Source organism: Brassica napus, chromosome C1 (assembly GCF_020379485.1).
Source record: "Brassica napus cultivar Da-Ae chromosome C1, Da-Ae, whole genome shotgun sequence".
Lineage (NCBI taxonomy): Eukaryota > Viridiplantae > Streptophyta > Magnoliopsida > Brassicales > Brassicaceae > Brassica > Brassica napus.
In genome coordinates this window covers 22,572,444-22,597,205 of record NC_063444.1, presented here as the reverse complement: position 1 = coordinate 22,597,205, position 24,762 = coordinate 22,572,444, and the positions used below count along the sequence as shown (strand labels likewise).

The 24,762-nt window shown below is 36.4% G+C and overlaps 1 protein-coding gene across 1 annotated transcript; it reads left to right on the top strand.

Moving 5' to 3' along the window:
* Nucleotides 1-230: 230 nt before the first annotated feature.
* On the top strand, nucleotides 231-2,858 carry LOC106423971. Its single transcript, XM_048743788.1, has 9 exons — nucleotides 231-353; nucleotides 787-1,008; nucleotides 1,090-1,220; nucleotides 1,314-1,505; nucleotides 1,577-1,661; nucleotides 1,742-1,888; nucleotides 2,004-2,091; nucleotides 2,175-2,271; nucleotides 2,792-2,858. The coding sequence occupies exons 1-9, from the start codon at nucleotides 231-233 to the stop codon at nucleotides 2,856-2,858; spliced, it is 1,152 nt and encodes a 383-aa protein (XP_048599745.1).
* The last annotated feature ends 21,904 nt before the right edge of the window (nucleotides 2,859-24,762 follow it).

Below are 24,762 nucleotides of genomic sequence, written 5' to 3'. Positions count from 1 at the left end.
GGAGAGGAACCATTCGACAATGCTGGAAACATGAACAGCCCAAGTGGGTACAGACAATGCGTTAATTGATTTAACTACCACACCAAACAAACAAAATAGCAAGGTCCGCTCCACAATTCACCTTGAGGTTTGATAAGAAACCATCATTACAAAACTCAAAGATGATCTAACAAAAGATATTTATTGCTTTGTAATAAGAGAACAAACCAGTCCGTGCTCTAGCTCAACGCATGCCCCTGAGAAGAGGATATCAAGAGCTTCAGAGATTGATCGGGAGAGGAGGCGTTGGGGAGGAAGGTCGGGAGGGAGGAGGCGGTGAAGCGACTGAGACGGCGGCGATTCTGGTGGTGGAAGTTTTGAAATCAAACCGAATCAGTCCTCTCGGGAGAGAAAGAGAGATGAGAGAGATGAGAGAGAGATAGAGACGTCGCGTTATTATGGTGACACATGCCACTAAGAGACGGGCCTTCCAGGCCTTACACAAGAGGCGAGTCTTGGGCTTCTGTCTTTTCTTAATTGTTTTTTAATTGGATTTAGGAGAAGAGTTGGGTTAAGAGTCAGCGATAATGCTGCTCTGAGAAGCCTACTGGGAAGTTGACAGCCACAGCTAAGAAAAATGGTTGCTCCAATGTCTCTGAGTTCCTTAAAAAAGAGGGTTCATAAAAATACTTTTACAGGAGGAAGGTGAAACCGCTACGAAGCAACGATCCCTTGTATTCTGTCGATCATAGATTTTGTGTCTTTTTTTGATGATATTGGCATCTGCATGAAAATGTTATGGGACAGGGGAATTGTGCTGAAGAGATAAATGATTCAAGTGCTGGCTGCAGCGAGGAGAATGCTGCGGCAAGAACCAAATCCGTTCTCAAGGAGAAAGAGGAGTTTCAGCTTGAGGAGGTTAAGCTACCACAGGGCATCGAATCAATCACTGTTTCAAGTGTTGATTTGCACCCTGAAAATGCTGGAAGCGTGCTTCAGTTTTTAGAGTTCTGTCTGACTTTTAGAGAGGTATCATCTATATAATTAACCCTTTGAACATAAGAAAGGCTCACTAATAGTTCCCCTCACTTCATATGACTTTATGAAAAGGCTCTGGGTTTGAGGGACGGGCAAGCTCATTTGGTTGTACGTGAGGTTCTATCTGGGAGCCAAGAGCATTCTACGCTTACCCAGACGATAATCCAATTATTGACTCTTATACTAGTTGACAGAGGAGACATGTAAGCATTGTTTTTCTTGGAAAGTATCAATTTTTTTCTAATAAATTATGCATATCATATCTGATCAATTACCATTTTTAAAATAAAATGTAGATCGGTTGGCTTGAGTGCAACTGATGACAGGTGGTTCACTATTCTTGGAAATTGTCTTGCGGAATCAGAAGTTAAGCTTGATGACTTCCCTCCTGAGATGTTTCAGAAAGGCATTTCTGAGTATGAGGAGATGGATTCATTACAAAAGCTTAAGCTTTTGAATTTTGTATGCGATGAAGCGCTTGGCATATCGTAGGTTATAGAGATATATTCATACGTACATACATATATATAAGGGTTTACATGCTGTGATAAATTTTCAGGGTGATGAGGAATTTCATTGAAAACCCTGAATATGTTGAAAAGAAAAAGAAAGCAGAAGAAAAGTTGAATGCAGCAGAAGCTAGGGTAACCATAAAAAATCTAAAGTTTTTTACAATTTAAGTTTGATAACGCCTTAGATTTATTCTAAAACATTTCTGATGTAGGAAAAACAACTGTATCAGAAGATAAAAAATGACTTTGCCAAAGCTGAAGCAGATAATAATGGGGTTGCATTAACAATCGAACAACGGCTTGCAATTATATCGCAAATGTCTGCCGAATCCGAAGAAGTTCATTTTGAAAAGAAAAAGGCATTAGAAATGCAATCTAAAAGTATATATTTGAACTCATGTGATTGATTTCATAAAAATGTATGTACCTAATGTTATTGGTTTGCATAGGTCAAGAATCTAATGATGCTCTTAGAACCAATTCCCGGTTGAACTGGATGACAATGATCTTATTCTCTGGAATTTGAAGTCGTACAATGAAGAACCAACCATTTTGCTTCAAGGTGTGAAAGATACATTGGAATTTTCCATTTGTTGTGGCAAAGAGTATATTACTGACTTTAATCTCTTCTGTATCTGGGTGCAGATTTGGGAAGCTGTAGTGACATATGTCCTCATGAAAAATGGTATTCTTTTAGCTCCGAGCAGAAACCACAGGTTGAGAAGTACATCACTTTCAAAAGGTAAATAATTTCATCTTCGTTTTTAGGTCAAAGAATTTATTAAGGCTTGTGAGAGTTTAAAACTGCTTTTCAGGTCAAAGAATTTTTGAATGCTTTTAAAGGTTTAGAATTCTTTATCAATCTTAAACCAAAATTTTATACATACTATATACAATACTTGCAACTAAATCATATGTAAACTGATGCTTCACTTGAAATTACAAACTTTGGAATCTCTCTGTGTTACAATCAGAAACTTTCTAAGCATGAAATTATATTGGTTTCTTGAACTTCAAGCAATGTGAATGTGTTCATGGGTATCCATTTTCTGTTTTGCATATCATTTCTTAGTTTTAATAATATGTTTTGTGGTACGAGTAAATGTAATCAACTCCTGTGCATGGGACTGTACTTCTTCTTCCTTTTTTTGGTGGGGATGGGTGGGGGGAGGGGGGCTGTACTTCGATTGATGCTGATGTGTTAATGGGCTTACATGTTTTTAGTTGCATCTCAATTTTTCTTTCATGTGTTTAATATACAGGAAGAAATGTCGTCTAGAAAAGAAAATGGAGAAGAAGGAGAAGAGGAGAAAGTCTATTTTTCAGTAGTATTGATGATTTTTCCCATTTGCCTGCGAGCACATAATACAAAATGTGTTTGCTAAGCAGAGGTGAAAAGGTTGATTCATGCACTCTTCACATGCAATTTTAAATTGCATTTGAATATGACTTGTTGTTTACTTACATTTCTAAACAATCTAAAAACTCTTTTATACATTTTTATGCTAAAAACCTTTCCAACATAATTATGAACGAATAATATATTTATTTTTGATTATGAGTGTGATTGGTTACATTATAAATTTAAAATGCGGGAGTATTGTAATTTTTGTATTGTCACTAATCATACATATTATTGGTGCACGTTTTTTCATATATATTAATTTTCCAACATAATTTTCATATATATTTTTTTGGGGTAAGTTTTTTCATATAGTTTTACAGCAATGAACAGTGAAAATAAAGAGTGCATTATAAAATATGGTATAAATTTTGCATGTTAAATGGGGTTGTACAAAAAAAAGACATTATACTCACCTTCCTGAAGGAAATTCCAAGTTTTTTCTTCTGTTGGATGATTACATTGACATGTTACTTTTTGACAAATTATATCTTCGCTAAAGAAATTGGCAAGTTACTTTGTGATAAGCATTCTAATTATGGTAAAAAAATCATACATATTTATATTCATAGATACAAAAGTTAAAAGAAAGCTAATTATATATAATTTCTTATGATTAGGATTATCATTCTCACCAAATATAAACATGTAATAAGTTTTATATTTACGAAGTATCTAATCTGTATAAATACTTTTATCCACAATAAAGTTCAATTATTAATTTTATATAATTACAAATAGATTTTGACCCCTGCATCCACACGGTTATTTTTCCTATATATAAAAATATTAATGCTTATATTTCAAAAATTTATGATTAAGTTGTAAATACTTTTGTGTTATTCTCTAAGTCTATAATAGAAGTTACTTCAAGTTATTTGACGAAAAATCTAAAAATCTAAAAATTAGAATTAACGTGCTGAGAGGTGTGAATGTGAGAATATGGTATTTTTAACTTTAGTTGAAAATATATATAGTTTCATTTTAGGTTTTATGGATATATAATACGTCCAGATAAATTTAATTTATTAAAGTTTATTTAATGATTTTAGTTAATATGATTGATATTATTGTGGTATATGCTTTCAATATGATTTTTTCAAATATTGAATAAACTGATTATTTTTTTAAATCTACGATTATATACACCATATGTAGGGTTAGTTCTAAAAAAAAAAGAGTACTGATTTTCCCAATAAAATTCATGAGAGACGAATGACTGATATCGAACTTATCAGATTCATCATCTTATAAATGTTATCTCATGTTAATTATAATGTTCTCAATTTTTTATTATGAAAACTGATGTATAGTTGAATAGCTAATTTTATATCTTTTTTTATATATAGTAGATGAATATTTGAAAAGATACAATAACAGGTTTACAATTCGGTTAACAAATTAAATGAGACAGTCAATCTATACATGTCATTAACGGAGTGTATGTTAATGAATAGATTAATCTTGTAATATTTCATGTTGAAAATTTGAATTTTAGTTTTGTGTAATATCCTAATTTATATTAAGTTTAGTTGAATAAAAAAATATTGTTAGGATATTATTAGTTAAAACATACATATAATAATTTTCTAAAGAATGTCTAAAGAAAAATCACACATGAAATAAATCATGATATAATCATGAAATATGACAAAAATAAAAAATAAATGACAAAAAAAAATCATGAAATAAATATCTATTTTAACAGATGCAATCATTTTATTTATTTGAGATAGAAATGAATATTTGTTTCTAAAATAATCTTTTAAATCTTTGTAAAAATGTATTTTCAAAAACTAATGAGAAATTGTTAGAAATACCACAAGTTAAGTATCACTTTTCAAAAATACCATCAATCAGCAAAAATATACTAACATTTGAGTTTAGACTTTAGTGATTATTGTTTAGGGTTTAGTATTAAGGGGTTGGAGTTGGGTTTATAAATATTCTATAAAAATTTAAAAAAATTAGCTTAGTGTTATTTTATCAAAAATTTAGAGTATTTGTGAAAATAGTCATTCATTAATGGTAAATTTTAAAAAGTGGTATCAAACTTGTGGTAGAATTAAAATTTCTTCACAAATAATAATTTTAAATTGAAATTATGATTAAAAATATTTTAAGAACTTTTAATTTTCGTTTATATATTAAAAATAAATGAATTTTAATGATATTTTATGATAATTCTAATTAAATAATTTTTGGAAAAAAATTTGGAAAATTTTCATGTTTACCACTTTCTTTGTACCATTATTCATGTTTACCACTTTTTTGTACCATTATTCATGTTTACCACCATTAAAGAGATATTTTCAAAAATATCTTCTACACTAACTGGCAAACGACTCTTATACCATTGTTCTCTTTATAATTATTTAAATAAATAAAAAATAAAAGAAAATTTTATGTTTTCGAATTATACTTTTTCAAATTCAAACCTTTTTAAAAAAATTTTTTTACAATTTCTTTTTTTTTTAAATCGAAAATTATTTTTGAAACTATTTTTTTCTTCTATATTTTTAAGTATTTATTTATATATTTATTAGAATCATAAATTTTACATTTCAAAAACCCTACCCCACCCCTCAACTCTTAATCCTAAGTCTAGATTAGTTAGGGTTATAAATGTCTTTTACCCTTCTTTAAAAGTGAGGATAAAAGTGGTTAGTGTAAACATGAAAAGTGATACTGTGAATGTGGTATTTTTGGCAATTTCCCAATAAATTTTTAAAAGATGTCATTTTTTTGTTAGATATTCTTTAACAAAATATTCGTTTTGTATTCAAATGAAAAAATATATAAAGATATTGGAATATGCTATAATTAAGTTATGTGAAATTTGATAAACTTCCTAAAAAATGGTCCAAAAGAAAAAATCACATATGAAATCAGTTATGACTTCTTTTTAATAGGATAGATATATATATATATATATATATATATATATATATAATCAAAAATTTTTATTTAAAATTAAATTTATAAAGTTATTATTGAAATTCTTATGACAAAAATATTAATTTTGATGATGTACCGGTGTATAAAATTGTAACATATAGCATATTAAGGGTATGTTATGAAAACATTTATATTTTACGTGATCAATAATGTAATTAAAATGATAATATATAATAGTATCGTATAAATGATATTTATTAAAACGATATTATAATAGTATCATATAATAAAATGTTGACCATGTTTGCCCATCAATATCTCATCTGATTTTTGGAGATGATAGTCTTTTCTTTTGTAAGGCACAAAAGAGGAGTGTCAAACCATTCTGAAGATATAAAGGAGTATGATGATGTATCAAATCAACTAACAAATTTTCAAAAATATTCGATTCAATTTGGACATAAGATTAAAGAATCCAGCCTATAGGAGTTGCAGAATATCTTGGGAATTCAGAATTTGAAAGGGATGAGATCTTATTTAGGACTGCCAGAGAATCTCGGAGGATTCAAGACACAAGTTTTTGGATTTATTCAAGATCGATTGAACATCAGAGTTAGCAGCTGGACTTTTAAGTTTTGTACTAAAGGAGGAAAGTAAGTGATCATTAAATCAGTGGTTACAGCCTTACCAAATCATGTGATGTCTTGTTATCGTTTGCCAAAGGCAACGGTAAAGAAACTAACTAGTGCGGTAACTCTAGTGGAGTCATGGGGACAGCACAAAAGGCATGCATTGAAAATCATGGGACAAAGTTTGTATAAACAAAGATGAAGGAGGTTTAGGTTTCAAAGACCTCATTGATTTTAACACGGCGATGCTTGATAAGCAGCTATGGCGTCTGATTGAGAAACCAAATTTCTTATTCTCTCGAGTATTTAATGGACGGTACTACAGGAATGCCTCACCCCTGGATCCGATCCGATCATACTCCCCGTCGTATGGCTGGCGGAGTATTGTATCTGCTAGATCTCTAGTTAGCAAATGACTAATTAAAAAGGTGGGATCATGATCATCTATCTCCGTATGGAACGGTCACCGCCTCCCAACCACTCGCCCAAAACCAACAAATAAAACCAGCATAACAATTACTCTGACCTTACAATTGACTCTCTCATTGATTCAGTTTCGCGAACTTGGAACTTGCAGGCAATTCAGGCTTTAGTGGATCTCCAGGATGCAAACATAATATATAGCATACCACTGAGTAGGACTCATACGGTGGATAGGGATGGACGGCATTTCACTAATAATGGGAAATATACGGTCAAAACAGGTTACCAAGTAGAGCGGATTTACCCAGACATGGAAAACCCAACATCAGTGTTTGGACCCACAGTTGATATACTAAAAGCGTTCTGCTGGAAAGTACGGTGCCCTCCAAAGATTAAGCATTTCTTATGGCAATTGATGTTGAGGTATATAGCAGTTAAGAGGAATCTGCAAGCGAGAGAACTACAAGGGGATATATGTTGTGCCAGATGTGGAGCTTTAGAGGAATCGATAAACCATGTATTTTTTTAATGTCCTCCAGCTCGTCAAGTTTGGACCTTATCACAGGTACCTTCAAATCCAACTATTTTCCCCACTAGTGCTCTCTTCACAACTATGGATCATCTATTCTGGAGAGTTCATCCGAAAATGGATGATCATCAATTTGTATGGATTCTATGGTACATTTGGAAAGAAAGGAATAACAAAGTTTTCAATAATATAGACGTTGACCCGAGGAAAACGCTCAAATTTGCGGAAATAGAATCAATACTTTGGGCTGAAGCACAAGTGTTGATGCGCCCCAGATCGAGCATCGACCGGCTCGGATCATGGACACGGCCCAAGGTGGCGATCTTGTCAACCAGCTCGACCCAACCGAGGTTTTACCATCAGATCGTGCTGAACATACTGCCCATGTCATCCCATCTGATCATTCCATCCATACCGACCATTTTTCCCATCGGATCGTGCTGATCAGACCGTCCGTACCGTCCCATCCGATCACCCCGACCGTACCGCACGTGCTGTCCACCATATCGACCCACAAACGTCCGGAATGGAGCTAAGACTACAACCACGACCTAGCGACGGAATTGATCGACCCATATCACTTCTTTCCCAACCAATTCAACATTATAAGACTGATGGTCAAGCCAGAATCCACTTGGGACGAGAAGAATCCAAAGATGGCCGCAGATTCTCCCTTATGGCCCTTTTGGTGCACCCCACGTGTAGAAACCCGTTAAAAAAAGAGAGAGAGAGAGAGAGAGAGAAAATGGCCGAGTATCTTTGTGGTGGTCGAGTCTTGGGCAATAAGGATCGATCAAGAAGCTTTGAAGTACGAGGTGGGCGAAGAATTGATCGTGAGTGAACTATGAGTCGAATAAGTTGCTCGGCCATAGTTAGAAGATGGCTTAGATTGATTAGACAGATGTTTTGGAAGCAGAACATTTTTGGAAGCACGACGGTTTAGAAGCTCGACGTTTTGGAAGAATGACGTTCCTTCAGAACGAAGTTTTCCGCGAAACTTCGTATCAGCGGAATATTATTTCGAAGACATTGGAAGAAGGACGGGAATTAAGCAGGACGGGAAGCAAGCACGACGGGATCGAAGCACGACGGAAAAACCCGAAATTAGACAAAAACCCTAATTTCAGTATTATGCAAGTTTTCGATGAAGCCGAAGGATCGGGAAATATTTGCCGCCAAGGTCAGACTTCAGATTGGAGTTTATTAAAAATATTAAACTTATCTGAACGGGAGCAAAAAAATATTCGGGGTTAATCGCGGATCAGAAAATTACCGGAAGGACCGAAATCAGGCGAATGGACCGAGAAGCTCGAGGCGGCTCGTTGCATGGGTTCAAAACGTGGTGTCAACCATCTAACAAGCTGAGTGTCTCCAGAAGCTCGAGTTGTCGCCCTGCATGGAAGCTGTACATGCAGCCTGACATGTAGAAGCACGAGGTGGATCGACCAAGAACGAGGTGTCTCCGCGCATGCAACCGAAGCATGTTGATCAACATGTGTGTGCTCCTGTGGCACCTTGCATGAGCTCTAGTCATGCAGCCTGACATCTGGGAGGAGTGGTGGCTTCCTGCATGTGTCCTGGACATGCAGCCAGCCATGTGGAGCACGAAGTGCCGCCGCGCATGCGTCCGGAGCCATGCGAAGCGACACACAGTCTGCCACCAACCTGAAGCAGATTGGTTGCTGTCTCCTATAAATACCCCACGATCCCAGCTTATTTCTTCACATCCAGACCTGTCCAAACTAAGTTAAAAACGGAGAGAAAACTAGATAAAGGAAGCAAGTGATTCCGAGCTATTTCGAGAGTTTTAGAGAGTTTTCGAGGTTAGTTCTCAACTGATTTCGAGTCAGCACCTAGGGAAGGTTCTGTCAAATGAATTCGTCCAGGCCAGTCAGTTCCTTTGATGATCAAGTGGAGGTTCTGTCCTGACTTAGTTCAGTTCAATGGGTTCAGATCAGTCGAAGTCTTGAAGTTCAATACTCCGCCGGGAAGTCCGAAGAACTGTCCAGAAGCTAAAGGAGGTTCTGTCCGAATCCAGATCAGTCCGTACAGACCTGTAAGTTTCTTCATGGTGAAGCCGAGGTTCTTTCCAAGTCCAGATCAGTCCAGTCCAATTCAGTCAAGTCGTCCCTTGGGTTTTGGCCATGTCCTCTCCGATCAACCAGCTGCTTCTCGCCTAGAACACTGCAAGTTGGTTTATTTGAATTCCACTTGGAATTTAGGGTAGATCGAGTCGCATATGGATAAGAATGATAGCGCTATTGAATGGTTGAGTCCTTAGGGTTATTTTATTTATGGAACCGGACTCATTTTAGCACGGGCTAAGCTGAGATGAAAGAAATTCAGACTGAGTTAATAACCTGACTAGTACTAGGGCAAGGATGCATCATGTTTTCTATTCTTGCGTGTTGATTTGGTTGAGTGCAGGTTCCCGTTATCTTTAAAGATAGTTTCATAGCAGGAGGCTGAACTATCTGGGTAATGGTTTGATTGAGTTGTTTAGTATTGATATTGTTGTTTAGTTGTTTAGTAGTTAGTACTAAGGTCTTAGGCCATATAGGCCGAACTACGGGTGCTATTGGTTAAGTCTTTTGGAGTCGAGTGTCTAGTTGGATCGGGAAGACTCAGATGAACGGGGTCATGTCCTATGGCTGAGTATTAAATGACGGTGTAATGTGGCAGTGACCCGAAGGACTGTGGACTGTCGCGCGGTGACCCGAAGGACTATGGGCCGCGGTCGGTTGAAAGTTCCTTCTTCTGGCTTTTGTGGTAGGAAGATAGGATATTTCCGATAGAGAGGAGGAACACGAAGTCACCAGGGCCCAGGTTAGAGTGTTGTGTTAGAGGGTCGTAAGAGTTATGGAACCCTCGAGTCAGTGTAGCACCGATATACGGTGTTACGAGTTAGATCGAGTCGTAGATACTCATAGTCTTATTATTGTGATTGTGGTTGATTGATTTGCTTGCAGGTTTCTGACATTAAGTCCTAATTCTGGCTCATGTACCAGATTAGGCTTGGTGTGTATTTCGTTAGTGTAGGCCTGACGTTGGCATGTATGTGTTTGAGTGATTGCTTGTGAAGGGTGGTGGATATTAAAGCTATGCGGTATCATTGGTTGGCCGATCATGTTCTTGTCTGATTGTTGGTCAACCGGTTAATGATACTTTTATAGTCTAAGTGTCTAACACTACATGAGTACTGAACTCAAGCGTATATATGGTTAACTAGGGATTGGTTGTTGACTTGTTTTAATGCAGGTTCCCGTTACTTGAAGCTAGATCATGGCAGGAGGCCAAGTCTAACTTAGTAACGGTTTGCTTTGCCTTAGCTTATATTGCATGCTAGGGCTAGATTGATTGTTATTTTGGGTTGTCTGGGTTAGAGTCTTGGTTGCGGGTAGAGGCCGCCAGCTCACTGAGTAATACTAGATTACTCATCCAACTCTGTTGTCCTTTTTGCAGGTCGCTTTAGGTAAGGATGATCAGATTGCTTGGTGTTGGACGTTAGGACCGCTGGAGTAGATTTCATGCCTTTTGTAAACGGTATTGTGTTATGTGTTTTACTGGCTCGATTTGGCATTAGGCCGGGCCCAGTCTTGAATTATTTCAATGTATGGATATTTTTTGAATCAATAAAGTAATTGTTTTATATGCGCTTCATGAGTACTCTGATATTTGACTAGTCCGGTCTAACACAACGTTAGGTCGTAGTACGGGTTGAAAAGCCTTAGGCCTCGATATAACGGAAAACGCTAACTCTAGGTACAGATTGCAAAACCTTGTGCCTTGACGCAGCGGGACGAGTTAGTGGATGAACTGGTCGAGGTCGTGGAGTAAATTTTGTGACGCTGACCGGATCGTCCCTAGCCCGTCACGTAGCGCTTCCGGACCATGGTGTTGGGTTGGACGGTCAGTCATGTTCTTGCTTGATTGTTGGCTGGCTGGTTGGCTCATTCATCTCTAACCCTGGGTGTTGGACAGTCGATCAGTCATGTTCTTGTTTGATTGTTGGTCGGTTGATCGACCATATGTCTAGGACGGTTCGGGGGTGTTACAGAGGTGGTATCAGAGCATGGTTTCATCCATGCTTCCGGAACTCATGATTTAATCGGTTTTAAATATTTTATCGAGTCAAAACGAGTCACAAAAGGCATTAAGAAATCCGGTCACGTCCAGCGATTGTATTTATTGGTTTAGGAATTAGGATTGAGGTAGTGGAATCTAGAATTGCTAGGTTGCTGGTTAGCATTGTTAGGTTGCTGGTTAGAATTGCGGTTATGTTGCATTGTTGTTAGAATTTGTTGGGTTAGTAGATTATTTAGTTAATTATCTACTAACTTGCGTATGAAGTGTTCTTTTGAATTGCAACGAGTAAGTGTGTTCGTTGATCGGAACTATAAGGGATGAAAACCTTAAAGTGGAGGGAGTTCGAGGCCAAACCCAAACCCGAAGCGAAAGAGGAGAGACAGATACAGAAAACTGGGCTTTGGTATGGACTGGACATATGGTGAGGAACAAGACTTCGTTGGGAAAGGATTTCATCAGTAGTTGGGAAGACGACGATCGAGAAGGATTTGAGGAATCTTGACAAGGATGATATCTATCGAAAGGACAAGATAATATCATGGGAAATGAGTGTGTTATGGCAGAGTAAAAGCAAGTTGACGACTCAGTGATCATTCCAGTGAAGAGATATGAAGACGATTGTGGATGCCTTGAAGAGGACACTCAAGGAACCGTGGTGGACAGAGTAAAGAGGTTATGGAGGCGAGTGGAGAATGTTGTGAAGATGAGCAATTGCGCAACTAAGAATTCGAGGACGAATTCTATTAAGGGGGGAGAATGTAGAAACCCGTTAAAAAAAAAAGAGAGAGAGCAATAAGGATCGATCGAGAAGCTTTGAAGTACGAGGTGGGCGAAGAATTGACCGTGAGTGAATTATGAGTCGAATAAGTTGCTCGACCATAGTTAGAAGATATCTTAGATTGATTAGACAGATGTTTTGGAAGCAGAACATTTTTGGAAGCACGACGGTTTAGAAGCTCGGCGTTTTGGAAGAATGACGCTTCTTCAGCACGAAGTTTTACGCGAAACTTCGTATCAGCGGAATATTATTTCGAAGACATTGGAAGAAAGACGGGAATTAATCAGGACGGGAAGCAAGCACGACGGGATCGAAGCACGACGGGAAAACCCAAAATTAGATAAAAACTCTAATTTCGGTATTATGCAAGTCTTCGATGAAGCCAAAGGATCGGGAAATATTTACCGCCAAGGTCAGACTTCAGATTGGAGTTTATTAGAAATATTAAACTCATCTGAACGAGCGCAAAAAAATATTCGGGGTTAATCGCGGATCGGAAAATTGCCAGAAGGGCCGAAATCAGGCGAATGGACCGAGAAGCTCGAGGCGGCTCGTTGCATGGGTTCATAACGTGGTGTCAACCATATAACAAGCTGAGTGTCTCCAGAAGATCGAGGTGTCACCCTGCATGGAAGCTCTACATGCAGCCTGACATGTAGAAGCACGAGGTGGATCGACCAAGCACGAGGTATCTCCGCGCATGCAACCGAAGCATGCTGATCGACATGTGTGTGTTGCTGTGGCGCCTTGCATGAGCTCTAGTCATGCAGCCTGACATCTGGGAGGAGTGGTGGCGTCCCGCATGTGACCTGGACATGCAGCCAGCCACGTGGAGCACGAGGTGCCGCCGCGCATGCGTCCGGAGCCATGCGAAGCGACACACAGGCTGCCACCAACCTGAAGCTGATTGTTTGCTGTCTCCTATAAATACCCCATGACCCTAGCTCATTTCTTCACAACCATACCTGTCCAAACTAAGTTAAAAACGTGAGAGAACACTAGAAAAAGAAAGCAAGTGATTCCGAGCTATTTCGAGAGTTTTAGAGAGTTTTCGAGGTCAGTTCTCTACTGATTTCGAGTCAGCGCCTAGGGAAGGTTCTGTCAAATGAATTCGTCCAGGCCAGTCAGTTCCTTTGATGATCAAGTGGAGGTGCTGTCCAGACTTAGTTCAGTTCCATGGGTTCAGATCAGTCGAAGTCTTGAAGTTCGATACTCCGCCGGGAAGTCCGAAGAACTGTCCAGAAGCTAAAGGAGGTTCTGTTCGAATCCAGATCAGTCCGTACAGACCTGTAAGTTTCTTCATGGTGAAGCCGAGGTTCTTTCCAAGTCGAGATCAGTCCAGTCCAGTTCAGTCAAGTCGTCCCTTGGGTTTTGGCCATGTCCTCTCCGATCAACCAGCTGCTTCTCGCCTAGAACACTGTAAGTTGGTTTGTTTGAACACTTGGAATTTAGGGTAGATCGAGTCGCATATAGATTAGAATGATCGCGCTATTGAATGGTAGAGTCCTTAGGGTTATTTTATTTATGGAACCGGACTCATTTTAGAACGGGCTAAGCTGAGATGAAAGGAATTAAGACTGAGTTAAGACTAGGACTAGGGCTAGGATGCATCATGTTTTCTATTCTTGCGTGTTGATTTGGTTGAGTGCAGGTTCCCGTTATCTTTAAAGATAGTTTCAAAGCAGGAGGCTGAACTATCTGGGTAACGGTTTGATTGAGTTGTTTAGTATTGATATTGTTGTTTAATTGTTTAGTAGTTAGTACTAAGGTCTTAGGCCATATAGGCCGGACTACTGGTACTATTGGTTAAGTCTTGTGGAGTCGAGTGTCAAGTAAGCATCTGGAACTTTATCTCTAGGTTAGGTTCTAGATTGAGTTTGTGTTGTGTGAGTGTGCCGACAGTATGTGCGTAACCCGCCCATACTAGGCTTGTTTAGGGGTGATTAGTGTTTCCTCGGCCTCGTACCCTGCGGGTTCAAGGAAACCCCTTATTCGCTGGATCGGGAAGACTCAGACGAACGGGGTCATGTCCTATGGCTGAGTATTACATGACGATGTAATGTGGCAGTGACCCGAAGGACTGTGGGCTGTCGCGCGGTGACCCGAAGGACTGTGGGTCATAGTCGGTTGAAAGTTCCTTCTTTTGGCCTTTGTGGTATGAAGATAGGATATTGCCGATAGAGAGGAGGAACACGAAGTCACCAGGGCCCAGGTTAGAGTGTTGTGTTAGAGAGTCGTAAGGGTTATGGAACCCTCGAGTCAGTGTAGCACCGATATACGGTGTTACGAGTTAGATCGTGTCGTAGATACTCATAGTCTTATTATTGTGATTGTGGTTGATTGATTTGCTTGCAGGTTTCTGACATTATGTCTTAATTCTGGCTCATGTACCGGATTAGGCTTGGTGTGTTTTTTGTTAGTGTAGGCCTGACGTTGGCTTGTATGTGTTTGAGTGATTGCTTGTGAAGGGTGGTGGATATTAAAGCTATGCGGCATCATTGGTTGGCCGATCATGTTCTTGTCTGATTGTTGGTCAACCGGTTAATGATACTTGTATAGTCTAAGTGTCTAACACTACATGAGTACTGAACTCAAGCGTATATATGGTTAACCAGGGATTGGTTGTTGACTTGTTTTAATGCAGGTTCCCGTTACTTGAAGCTAGATCATGGCAGGAGGTCAAGTCTAACTTAGTAACGGTTTACTTAGCCTTAGCTTATATTGCATGCTAGGGCTAGATTGATTGTTATTTTGGGTTGTCTGGGTTAGAGTCTAGGTTGCGGGTAGAGGCCGCCAGCTCACTGAGTGATACTAGATTACTCATCCAACTCCGTTGTCCTTTTTGCAGGTTGCTTTAGGTAAGGATGATCGGATTGCTAGTTGTTGGACGTTAGGACCGCCGGAGTAGATTTCATGCCTGTTGTAAATGGTATTGTGTTATGTGTTTTGTTGGCTCGATTTGGCATTAGGCCGGGCCCAGTCTTGAATTATTTCAATGTATAGATATTTCTTGAATCAATAAAGTAATTGTTTTATATGCGCTTCATGAGTACTCTGATATTTGACTAGTCCGGTCTAACACAACGTTAGGTCGTAGTACGGGTTGAAAAGCCTTAGGCCTCGATCTAACGGAAAACGCTAACTCTAGGTACGGGTTGCAAAGCCTTGTGCCTTGACGCAGCGGGATGAGTTAGTGGATGAACTGGTCGAGGTCGTGGAGTATATTTTGTGACGCTGATTGGATCGTCCGTAACCCGTCACGTAGCCCTTCCGGACCATGGTGTTGGGTTGGACGGTCGGTCATGTTCTTGTTTGATTGTTGGCTGGCCAGTTGGGTCATTCATCTCTAACCATGGGTGTTGGACGGTCGATCGGTCATGTTCTTGTCTGATTGTTGGCCGGTTGATCGACCATATGTCTGGGACGGTTTGGGGGTGTTACACGGCGTGTCCCGAAGACTTGTCTCACGCCAGTACACATCTTGGTCAAGCGGATCATCCGAAGTTTAGTTAGTTAGTGTGGAACGTCTGGCGGGTGTGTGGACCGTCCCACGTGCATCCTTATCCTTCCCACCATGGACCAGCACGACCAGAATAAGCCTGGATTGTAGCCGAAGGATCATCTTGACTGGTCTTCATTAGATTCCGCGCCTTTGACTCATTTAATATTTTCTAGTCTTTGTTTCTCTTTTCAATGCCTTGTTTTAGCACATTCTTCTTTGGATTTCTACAACTTGTAATCCTATAAATAGGGCCTATGAGACACGAAATAGAATAACATTTTTTCCTTTTATTGAGTTTATCTCCTTTGTGGCTTGTAGAACCCTTCTTGTTTCTTGGTGTGGTTACCTCCAAGCAAACTTCTCTATTTCGTTGGACTTGTGCGTCATATCAAGCAACAGATAGAAATCCTTCTTTTGTTGGACGTGCGTCATATCAAGCAACAACTGAAGTCTGGTAGTATCAAGAGACTTTCCGCCCCTCTTGTATCACCATTCAATCCATCAGTTCTCTCTTTTTGGCGAGTTCATATCCTTAAGTCCGGCTGAGTGATCTTTCCCTAATTTAGGGTGTATCAAGTGTTGAACACACAGAGGACAGCACAACATGTAGAGGTTTCAAATCTACTGTCGATTCCAGGGCGTTGGTGTTTTACAGATGGTTCTTGGAATAATCATGATTTGTTCTCAGGACAAGGTTGGTATAGTACTCTAGAAGAGTTTGATGGTTTGATGGGGGAAAGAAATGTCAAGGCTAGTCTTTCCTCTCTTCATTTGGAGGTGGAAGCGCTACTTTGGTCAATGGAGTGTATGGGGAAGCTGCGTCAATTTCGGGTCACGTTTGCAACGGATTGTTCTCAATTGGTGAAGATGGTTTTAGAACCAGTAGAATGACACACTTTTGTAAGTTATTTGGAAAACATCAAAACCCTGCAAAAAAGTTTCTCATCTCAGAGATCATTCATGTACCACCACGAACGCATAATTTGAGGGCGGATAGTCTAGCGCAAAGTGTCAGGAAACAACCGTCTTTCGTCGTTAACATGGACGTGGAGTTACCGATATGGTCTATGGAATCAATATAAGTCTGTTTTAGTTGATGACAAAAAAATGTTGACGTTTTGGTCGAGTTGGATAATACATATTGTAATGTCTATTTTAATACTAGCTCATCATTCAAGTTATTATTAAGAGAACTATAAAAATGAGCATTAGCAGTTTAAGCTAATGTAGTAGTAGGTAATATAGTTGGTTTCGTTTATTTCTAGGGGTTCTTTCAAAAATGACTCAAAATTTCAAGTCAAACACAAAAATAACCTATGCTTTTTTAAAACTTTGTTTTGTCCTATTCACGCTAGAAGTTCTAGTTATTCACGAAAATGTCATTACTTTTTTTTTCGAAAATAAGGCTTTTACCTTACCATCCTCATCTTCACCAAATATTTACAACTTTGCCATTGACATCAATACCTCAACCACCATGAACTACCAAATTGAGAGTGTTAATGCCTTAAATTTTCGATTTTTTCTCATACTTTCTCATTTCCTATCCACACAAACCACATATCTTACACTTTCTCTCAAAATTCATCAAATAAAATGAAGATTTTGATTACAAATTATGTAAGGTTCATAAGCTCACGATTCTTGGTGATTAACGAGTAGGTAGCTGTTGTGGTGAAGTTTTGAGTGATTGGAGAAACTACGCAAGTCATCTCACGAGTTCAAGGTATGAAATCGCGAACTACATTTTATTTTTCAGATCTGTTCGACGAAGAAGACTTCTTCATCGAGAAGACGTCTTTAGAAGTCTTCTTCATCGAGAAGACGTCTTTAGAAGTCTTCTGGTCAATGCATCGGTTGATTTTGCAATTGACCTTTTGTGTGTTTTTAATAGAAGACTTCCCTAGAAGTCTTCTAACTTTCCTTCGTAAACAAAAAATTTCGAAATTCCCAGAGATGACTTCTTTAGAAGTCTTTTCGGATAAACAAGTTACTTTTAAATTTGACCGAAGTTGGTCAGAAATTTGACTTTTTGTAGAAGACTTCCTTAGAAGTCTTCCTTAGAAGTCTTCTTGGAGAAAACTTCTACAGAAGTCTCCTGAAAGTCTTCCTTAAGTCTTCTCAATGCCGGAAGATGTCTGCGTTCGTTACTTTTGCAATTAAAAATAATAGTAAAACATTTAACATCAATAAGAAGACTTCTAAAGTTTCTTTAGAAGTCTGCGTGGGTTTCTTTAAAAGTCTTCTCGAGTTTAATTCTGGGTTTTAGTCAAACCTTTGCCCGCGAGAGAAGACTTCTAAAGAAGTCATCCGACGGAAGACTTAGAGAAGACTTCTTTTGAAGTATATTCCAGGTAGACTTCCCTAGAAGTCTTCTACAAAAAGTCAAAATTCTGACTAACTTCAGTCAAATTCAAAAGTAACATGTTTATCCGAGAAGATTTCCGAAGATGTCTTCTGTAGAGTAGACTTCTTAAGAAGTCTTCCTTCGTAAATTTGCAATTGCAAAATGACCTAAATAGAAGACTTCTTTTGAAGTCTACACAGAGTAGACTTCTTTTGAAGTCTTCCGTGGATGACTTCAAAAGAAGTCTTCTACGTAAATCTTTATTAAACTTCAAATTTATCCAAAATTAAAATAAATTTTTAATATCTTCTTGCTAATTCATGTTTATTAGTCAATATTGGGACTACAGAGTCGAAGTTATAACTTAATTAGTGATAATTATGAAGTTACAAAAACATTGATGTTTAATAATGTTTCTAGCTAAACGGAGAAGTCTTCTGTAACTCTTCCTCATAGAAGACTTTTAGAAGACTTCAAGTCTTCTCCGATGATTTTGTTTTATTAAGTTGATATCCTGTCTTTGTGTTGTCTCCCTCATAAGATACAATTTTTAACTTCCATGAGATTTAAAATTTCAACTTTCGCTTAAAATTCAATTTTAATTATTTGTGAATTTGACTAAGGTTTCTTGAGAAGTCTTTTCTCTTAGTTTTAGCAAATTTTACTAAGTTTTTGTGTTGTTGTGCTTTGTTATGTGTGGGTAGAATGATTAAAATATTTTTTGGTATCCTGCATCAATAACTTTAATGAAGTCAAGTACTTTTGGCAAAACATGAACATATTTACCATTCTTTTGATTAACATCTCTTAAAATTTACAAAATAATTCACAACTAAAATATTACACATACAAATCATAAAAAGACCATAAACAAAATTATTACACAGCTAGATATTATTCCTCAACATAGATAAGCTTTGACTCCACTTCACTACCACTTTGGGCAGAAGACTTTCTGAAGACTTCGTGGGAAGTCTTCTAGCATAAAATACATTAGAAGATTTTCCAAGAAGTCTTTCGAGAGTCTTCTGAGAGTCTTTCTAGAGTCTTTCGAGAGTCTTCCAAGAGTCTTCCAAGAATTATCTCAGAAGTCTTCCAAAATCTATCTCAAATCTGAAAATTCTGCATATTCAAAAGCATTCAAATGACTTAAAAATATAGAAGACTTCAAAAATAAATTTTTAGATGATAATCAAAAAAGTCACATTAGGTTGGATCTATAATTTTTTAGAATCTAATATATAAAACAGACAAAATATATATCCAAAATATATACCACTGTAGGCAGAAGACTTCAGAAGACTTCTTGAAGACTTCGGAAGACTTCTTGAAGACTTCGTGGGAAGTCTTCTAGCATAAAATGCATTAGAAGACTTTCTAAGAAGGCTTCTAAGAAGTCTTCCGAGAGTCTTTTGAGAAGTCTTTCAAAGTCTCTCAGATCTGGAAAAACCTTCAAATTCAAAAACATTCAAATGACTTCAAAACAGAGAAAAACTTCAAAAATGAAAATTTTATGCTTACAAAATAAACAAAACAGTCATACTATGTTGAATCTATAGCTTTTTAGAATCTAACATATAAGACCATCTTCAATGGAACACTATTATTTCCTCTATATTTTACGCTAAAATAGAGTAACTCTACTATATAGTTGAATTTGCTTCAATGGTTCACTCTATAATAGAGTTACACTGTAATAGAGTGAAATATAGAGGAATGTTGCTTTTTTACTCTATATTTGGAGTAAAAAAACAACATTCCTTTATATTTCACTTTATTATAGAGTAACTCTATTATATAGTAAACCATTGAAGCAAATTCAACTCTATAATAGAGTTACTCTATTTTAGTGTAAAATATAGAGGAAAATAGTGTTCCATTGGAGGCGCCCTAAACACACACAAAAATTCATATCGAAAATTTAGAGATCTACAAAAAGAAGATAAATTAGTGAGAAGACATAAGAAAAAGTGAGAAATTGATATAAAGTTTAGTGTTTTGATGTTCAAAGAGATTAGAGAGGGTTGGAGAGTTTTAGAGTGAGAAATATTACATTTTTGTTGCAGTCATTTGAGAGGAAGAAAGAGAATGTGTAAATTTTCTTTATATATGGAGACAAAAATTCTAATTAGGTTAAATATTTTCGAACCAAAAGACTTCTGGAAGACTTATGGAAGACTTATGTAAGACTCATCGAAGACTTCGATTTAGGCGGGAAACCTAAATTATTCCAAAATTTAGGCGGGAACCCTAAATTTTACTTAAATTAGGCGGGATGTGTCGGAAGACTTTTTTTTAATTTTATGTGAGTCTTCTAGATCCTAAAATCAAATAACTATGCAAAAAAACCTTTTTAAACTTAAAAAAACTTAAAAAGTGTTTAAATCAAATTATTAGATAGTTACTAAACATATATATGTCAATTTGAAAAAGAAAGAAAAAATGAAGATAAGATTTGAAATCTAACCCTAAAGATACCAACAATACTATAATATATGTTACCAAACCTTAAACCAAAGACTCATGAACCAATCTACATTCACTCATCTATGTTGAAAATAATTCAATTTCAAATAAACTAAATTTACATCATTGAAAAATGTTTATTATTACATGATTTCAAATTTTAACCCTTGAAAATAGTTTATAAAAAAATTAAATTATTTTTAAGATCTAATCCATGAGAAGACTTTCTCTTGAAGACTCCTGGAAGACTTATGGAAGACATTGATTTAGGCGGGAAACCTAAATTATTCCAAAATTTAGGCGGGAACCATAAATTCTACTAAAATTTAGGCAGGATGTGTCTGAAGACTTTTTTTTAAGTCTTCTGTGAGTATTTCATACCCTAAAATCAATTAACCGTGCAAAAAACACTTTTTTAAACTTGAAAAAAACTTAGAAAGTGTTTAGATCAAGTTATTAGATAGTTACTAAATATATATGAGTCAATTTGAAAAAGAAAAAAAATGAAGGTAAAATTTCAGAATCTAACCCTAAAGATACGTACAATACTATAGCATATGTTACCAAACCCTAAACCAATGACTCATGAGCCAGTATACATTCACTCATCTATGTTGAAAATAATTCAATTTCAGATGAACTAAATTTACATCATTGAGAAAAGTTTATTATTTAATGATTTCAACTAGCATAACACCTTCATACTTCCTGCTTAGGTGAGTCTCATCAACCACGATGACCCTTCGCTGATACTGAAAACCAGTAATAGAAGCTCCAAAAGCTAGAAACAGATACTTAAATCTATCTTTATCATCATGTTCTATACTAGTGATAGAACCCAGATTTACTATCTTGATTTGCTCCATATATGAAGGCAGCCGCTCATACCCATCTTCTACTGATCCTCTTACCAATTCTTGGGCATATAACAATGCTATGTATGAAGTGGTGTAGTCTAGCGTCATTCCAAATATGTTCTTCATTGCATCTTTGATATGCTTCAGATTTAACCCATCAATGATTCCAACGCGCTCTATGAAAAGCTTACCAACATACTTTGGAGTAGAATGTTTCCGTTGAGCCATTCGATCCGACACCGAACATGTGTAGTTTTCAGATACTTGGTTACCCAAAACGTGTTTGTTCCATGTTTCACAACCACTCTAAGCTTCCATCCGCAGCCAGCAACACGACATTTTGCCACAACTAGAGCTTTAGTTACCTTGTATAGTTTGAAGGAGAATTTCAGCTTCACTGCTGTCAACCGCAACTCTCAAACCAAGGCTTCTCTGCTAACAAAACTCTGTTTGACATAGATATTGTCAGAAAATGCCATATTCGAGCTGCCTCCTTCACTAGCATATGGCGCTTTGAAACCCTCAAAACACATATCATCTGCCTCTACTTCATCCTCATCTTCATCTTTCACTTTTCCATACACACTGTAATCTACAAAATCATCCTCATTTACTTCAGCAAAATTGGGGACATCAGCATCCTCCTCCTCTTCATTACCATCTTCATAATCTTCTTCTTCTCCCTTATCTGAGACTTTATTAACATCTTCCCCCTCATCTGAGACTTCAGTGGCATCACTAACAATCATCATGCCTCGGCATGATACACAAAGACGTACATCATGGGTTTTACATATCTCGATCAAGTTCCGAACTTGTCTATCATTTGTGACATGAATAGGAGGAGTATCTGGAGCCATTTGTTGCATCATTTCTTCTGGTAAAGAGTAATTAAAATCCACAACCTCTCTGTTGGTGTCCAGATTATAATCTTCTTGAGCCATTTCAACGAGATCGGCATGTGTAGAACTATCACTCAAAAAGCACATTCTCGCTCCCTTGACATTATCCACCACAAAATCCCAACAATTATCTTTGAACAACCATTCTCCATAGACTACAGTTAACGGCCGAATCATCTACAAAAAAAAATCAGATTAGAACACATTAGCAAACACAAAACATCAACTTAATAAAACAGAATCATCGGAGAAGACTTCTTATGAAGTCTTCTACAAGTCTTCAATGAGGAAGACTTACAGAAGACTTCTCCGTTTATCTAGAAACATTATTAAACATCAATGTTTGTAACTTCATAATCTATCACCAATTAAGTTATAAATTCGACTCAGTAGTCCCAATATTCATTTTAATTTTGGATAAATTTGAAGTTTAATAAAGATTTACGTAGAAGACTTTTTTAGAGGTCATCCAGGGAAGACATTAAAAGAAGTCTACTCTGTATAGACTTCAAAAGAAGTCTTCTATTTAGGTCATTTTTGCAATTGCAAATTTACGAAAGAAGACTTCTTAAGAAGTCTACTCTAGAGAAGACATCTTCGGAAGTCTTCCTTGGTAAATATTGGCTTACTTTTGAAATTGAAATTTTTTTGAAATTCCCAGAGAATACTTCTCGGATAAAAATGTTACTTTTGAATTTGACCGTAGTTGGTCATAATTTTGAATTTTTGTAGAAGACTTTTCGGGAAGTCTACCTGGATAATACTTCAAAAGAAGTCTTTCCTAAGTCTTCCGGAAGTCTTCTCAATGTCTCAAGAAGTCTGCAGGGTTACTTTTGCAATTGACTATAATTGACTTTTTTTAGAGAAGACTTCTTTAGAAGTCTGCCGTCGGATGACTTCTCTAGAAGTCTTCTCTCACGGGAAAAAGGTTTGACCAAAACCCAGAATTAAAAGAAGTCTTCTCATTAATATTAAATGTTTTACTATTATTTTTCAATTGCAAAAGTAACCCACGCAGACATCTTCCGGCATTGAGAAGACTTAGGGAAGACTTTCAGAAGACTTCTGTAGAAGTTTTCTCCAGGAAGTCTTCTACAAAAAGTCAAATTTCTGACCAGCTTCGGTCAAATTTAAAAGTAACTTGTTTATCCAGAAGTCTTATCTGGGAATTTTAAGATTTTTTGTTTACAAAAGAAAGTTAGAAGACATCTAGGGAAGTCTTCTATTAAAAACACACAAAATGTCAATTGCCAATCTAACTTATGCATTGACCAGAAGACTTCTCGATGCTTCGTCGAACAGATCTGAAAAATAAAATGTAGTTCGCGATTTCATACCTTGAACTCGTGAGATGACTTGCGTGGTTTCTCCAATCACCCAGAACTTCAAAACAACAGCTACCTACTCGTTAACCACCAAGAATCGTGAGCTTATGAACTTTACATAATTTGTAATCAAAATCTTCAGTTTTTTTTTATGAATTTTGAGAGAAAGTGTAAGATATGTGGTTTGTGTGGATAGGAAATGAGAAAAGATGAGAAAAAAACGAAACTTTAGGGCATTAACACTCTCAATTTGGTAGTTCATGGTGGTTGAGATATTGATGTCAATGGCAAAATTGTAAATATTTGGTGAAGATGAGGATGGTAAGGTAAAATCATTATTTTCGAAAAGAAAAAAAGTAATGGCATTTTCGTGAATAACTAGAACTTCTAGGGTGAATAGGACAAAACAAAGTTTCAAATAAAGCATAGGTTATTTTTGTGTTTGACTTGACATTTTGAGTCATATTTGAAAGAACCCCTTACTTTTATTGTTTACATGTTACTAAAAAATATCAAAGTTTTGTTTTTGGTTTATTTTAATTTTTAAATTTAGTTTCATTATTCATATTAGATATTTAAATATTTATTTATTTTTATTTTTATGTATTTTTATTATATATCTAATAATAATTTTAATTATTAGATTTTGATCCGCACTTTAAAGCGTGACATTAATTTTTATTAAAAAACTTATTTACTAAAAATTAGAAATCTTATACATGTGTATTTGTTTTATAAAATCATTTTTAAAGTATATATAATTAAATTAAAATTTACTAGAATATAATTTTATGAAAATAAAATACATTTATATAACCCGCCTCATATCAGTTTTACTTATGTTTAAAACTTTAAATTAGAGTAAATTTTTTTTTATATATATTGGTAAAAACAAATTATTATTCTATTTTTTCAGTATTATTATATAAATTAACTATTGTCATTAAACTCGTCTCATACTTGATAAATATATTAGATTATTTTTAATATTCTAATTTAAATATATATATATATTAAATTATTAAATTATTTATTAGTTTATATATCTTATTTTAATATTTGTTTTAATAAGTTGATATATGTTGTAAA

Bases quoted from the DNA above. Each gene is read 5' to 3' on its own strand.
- LOC106423971 (XM_048743788.1), top strand. From the start codon at position 231: ATGCCCCTGAGAAGAGGATATCAAGAGCTTCAGAGATTGATCGGGAGA. The intron at 1,009-1,089 runs GTATCATCTATA...CTTTATGAAAAG, and splicing joins TCTGTCTGACTTTTAGAGAG to GCTCTGGGTTTGAGGGACGG. The intron at 2,092-2,174 runs GTGTGAAAGATA...ATCTGGGTGCAG, and splicing joins ACCAACCATTTTGCTTCAAG to ATTTGGGAAGCTGTAGTGAC.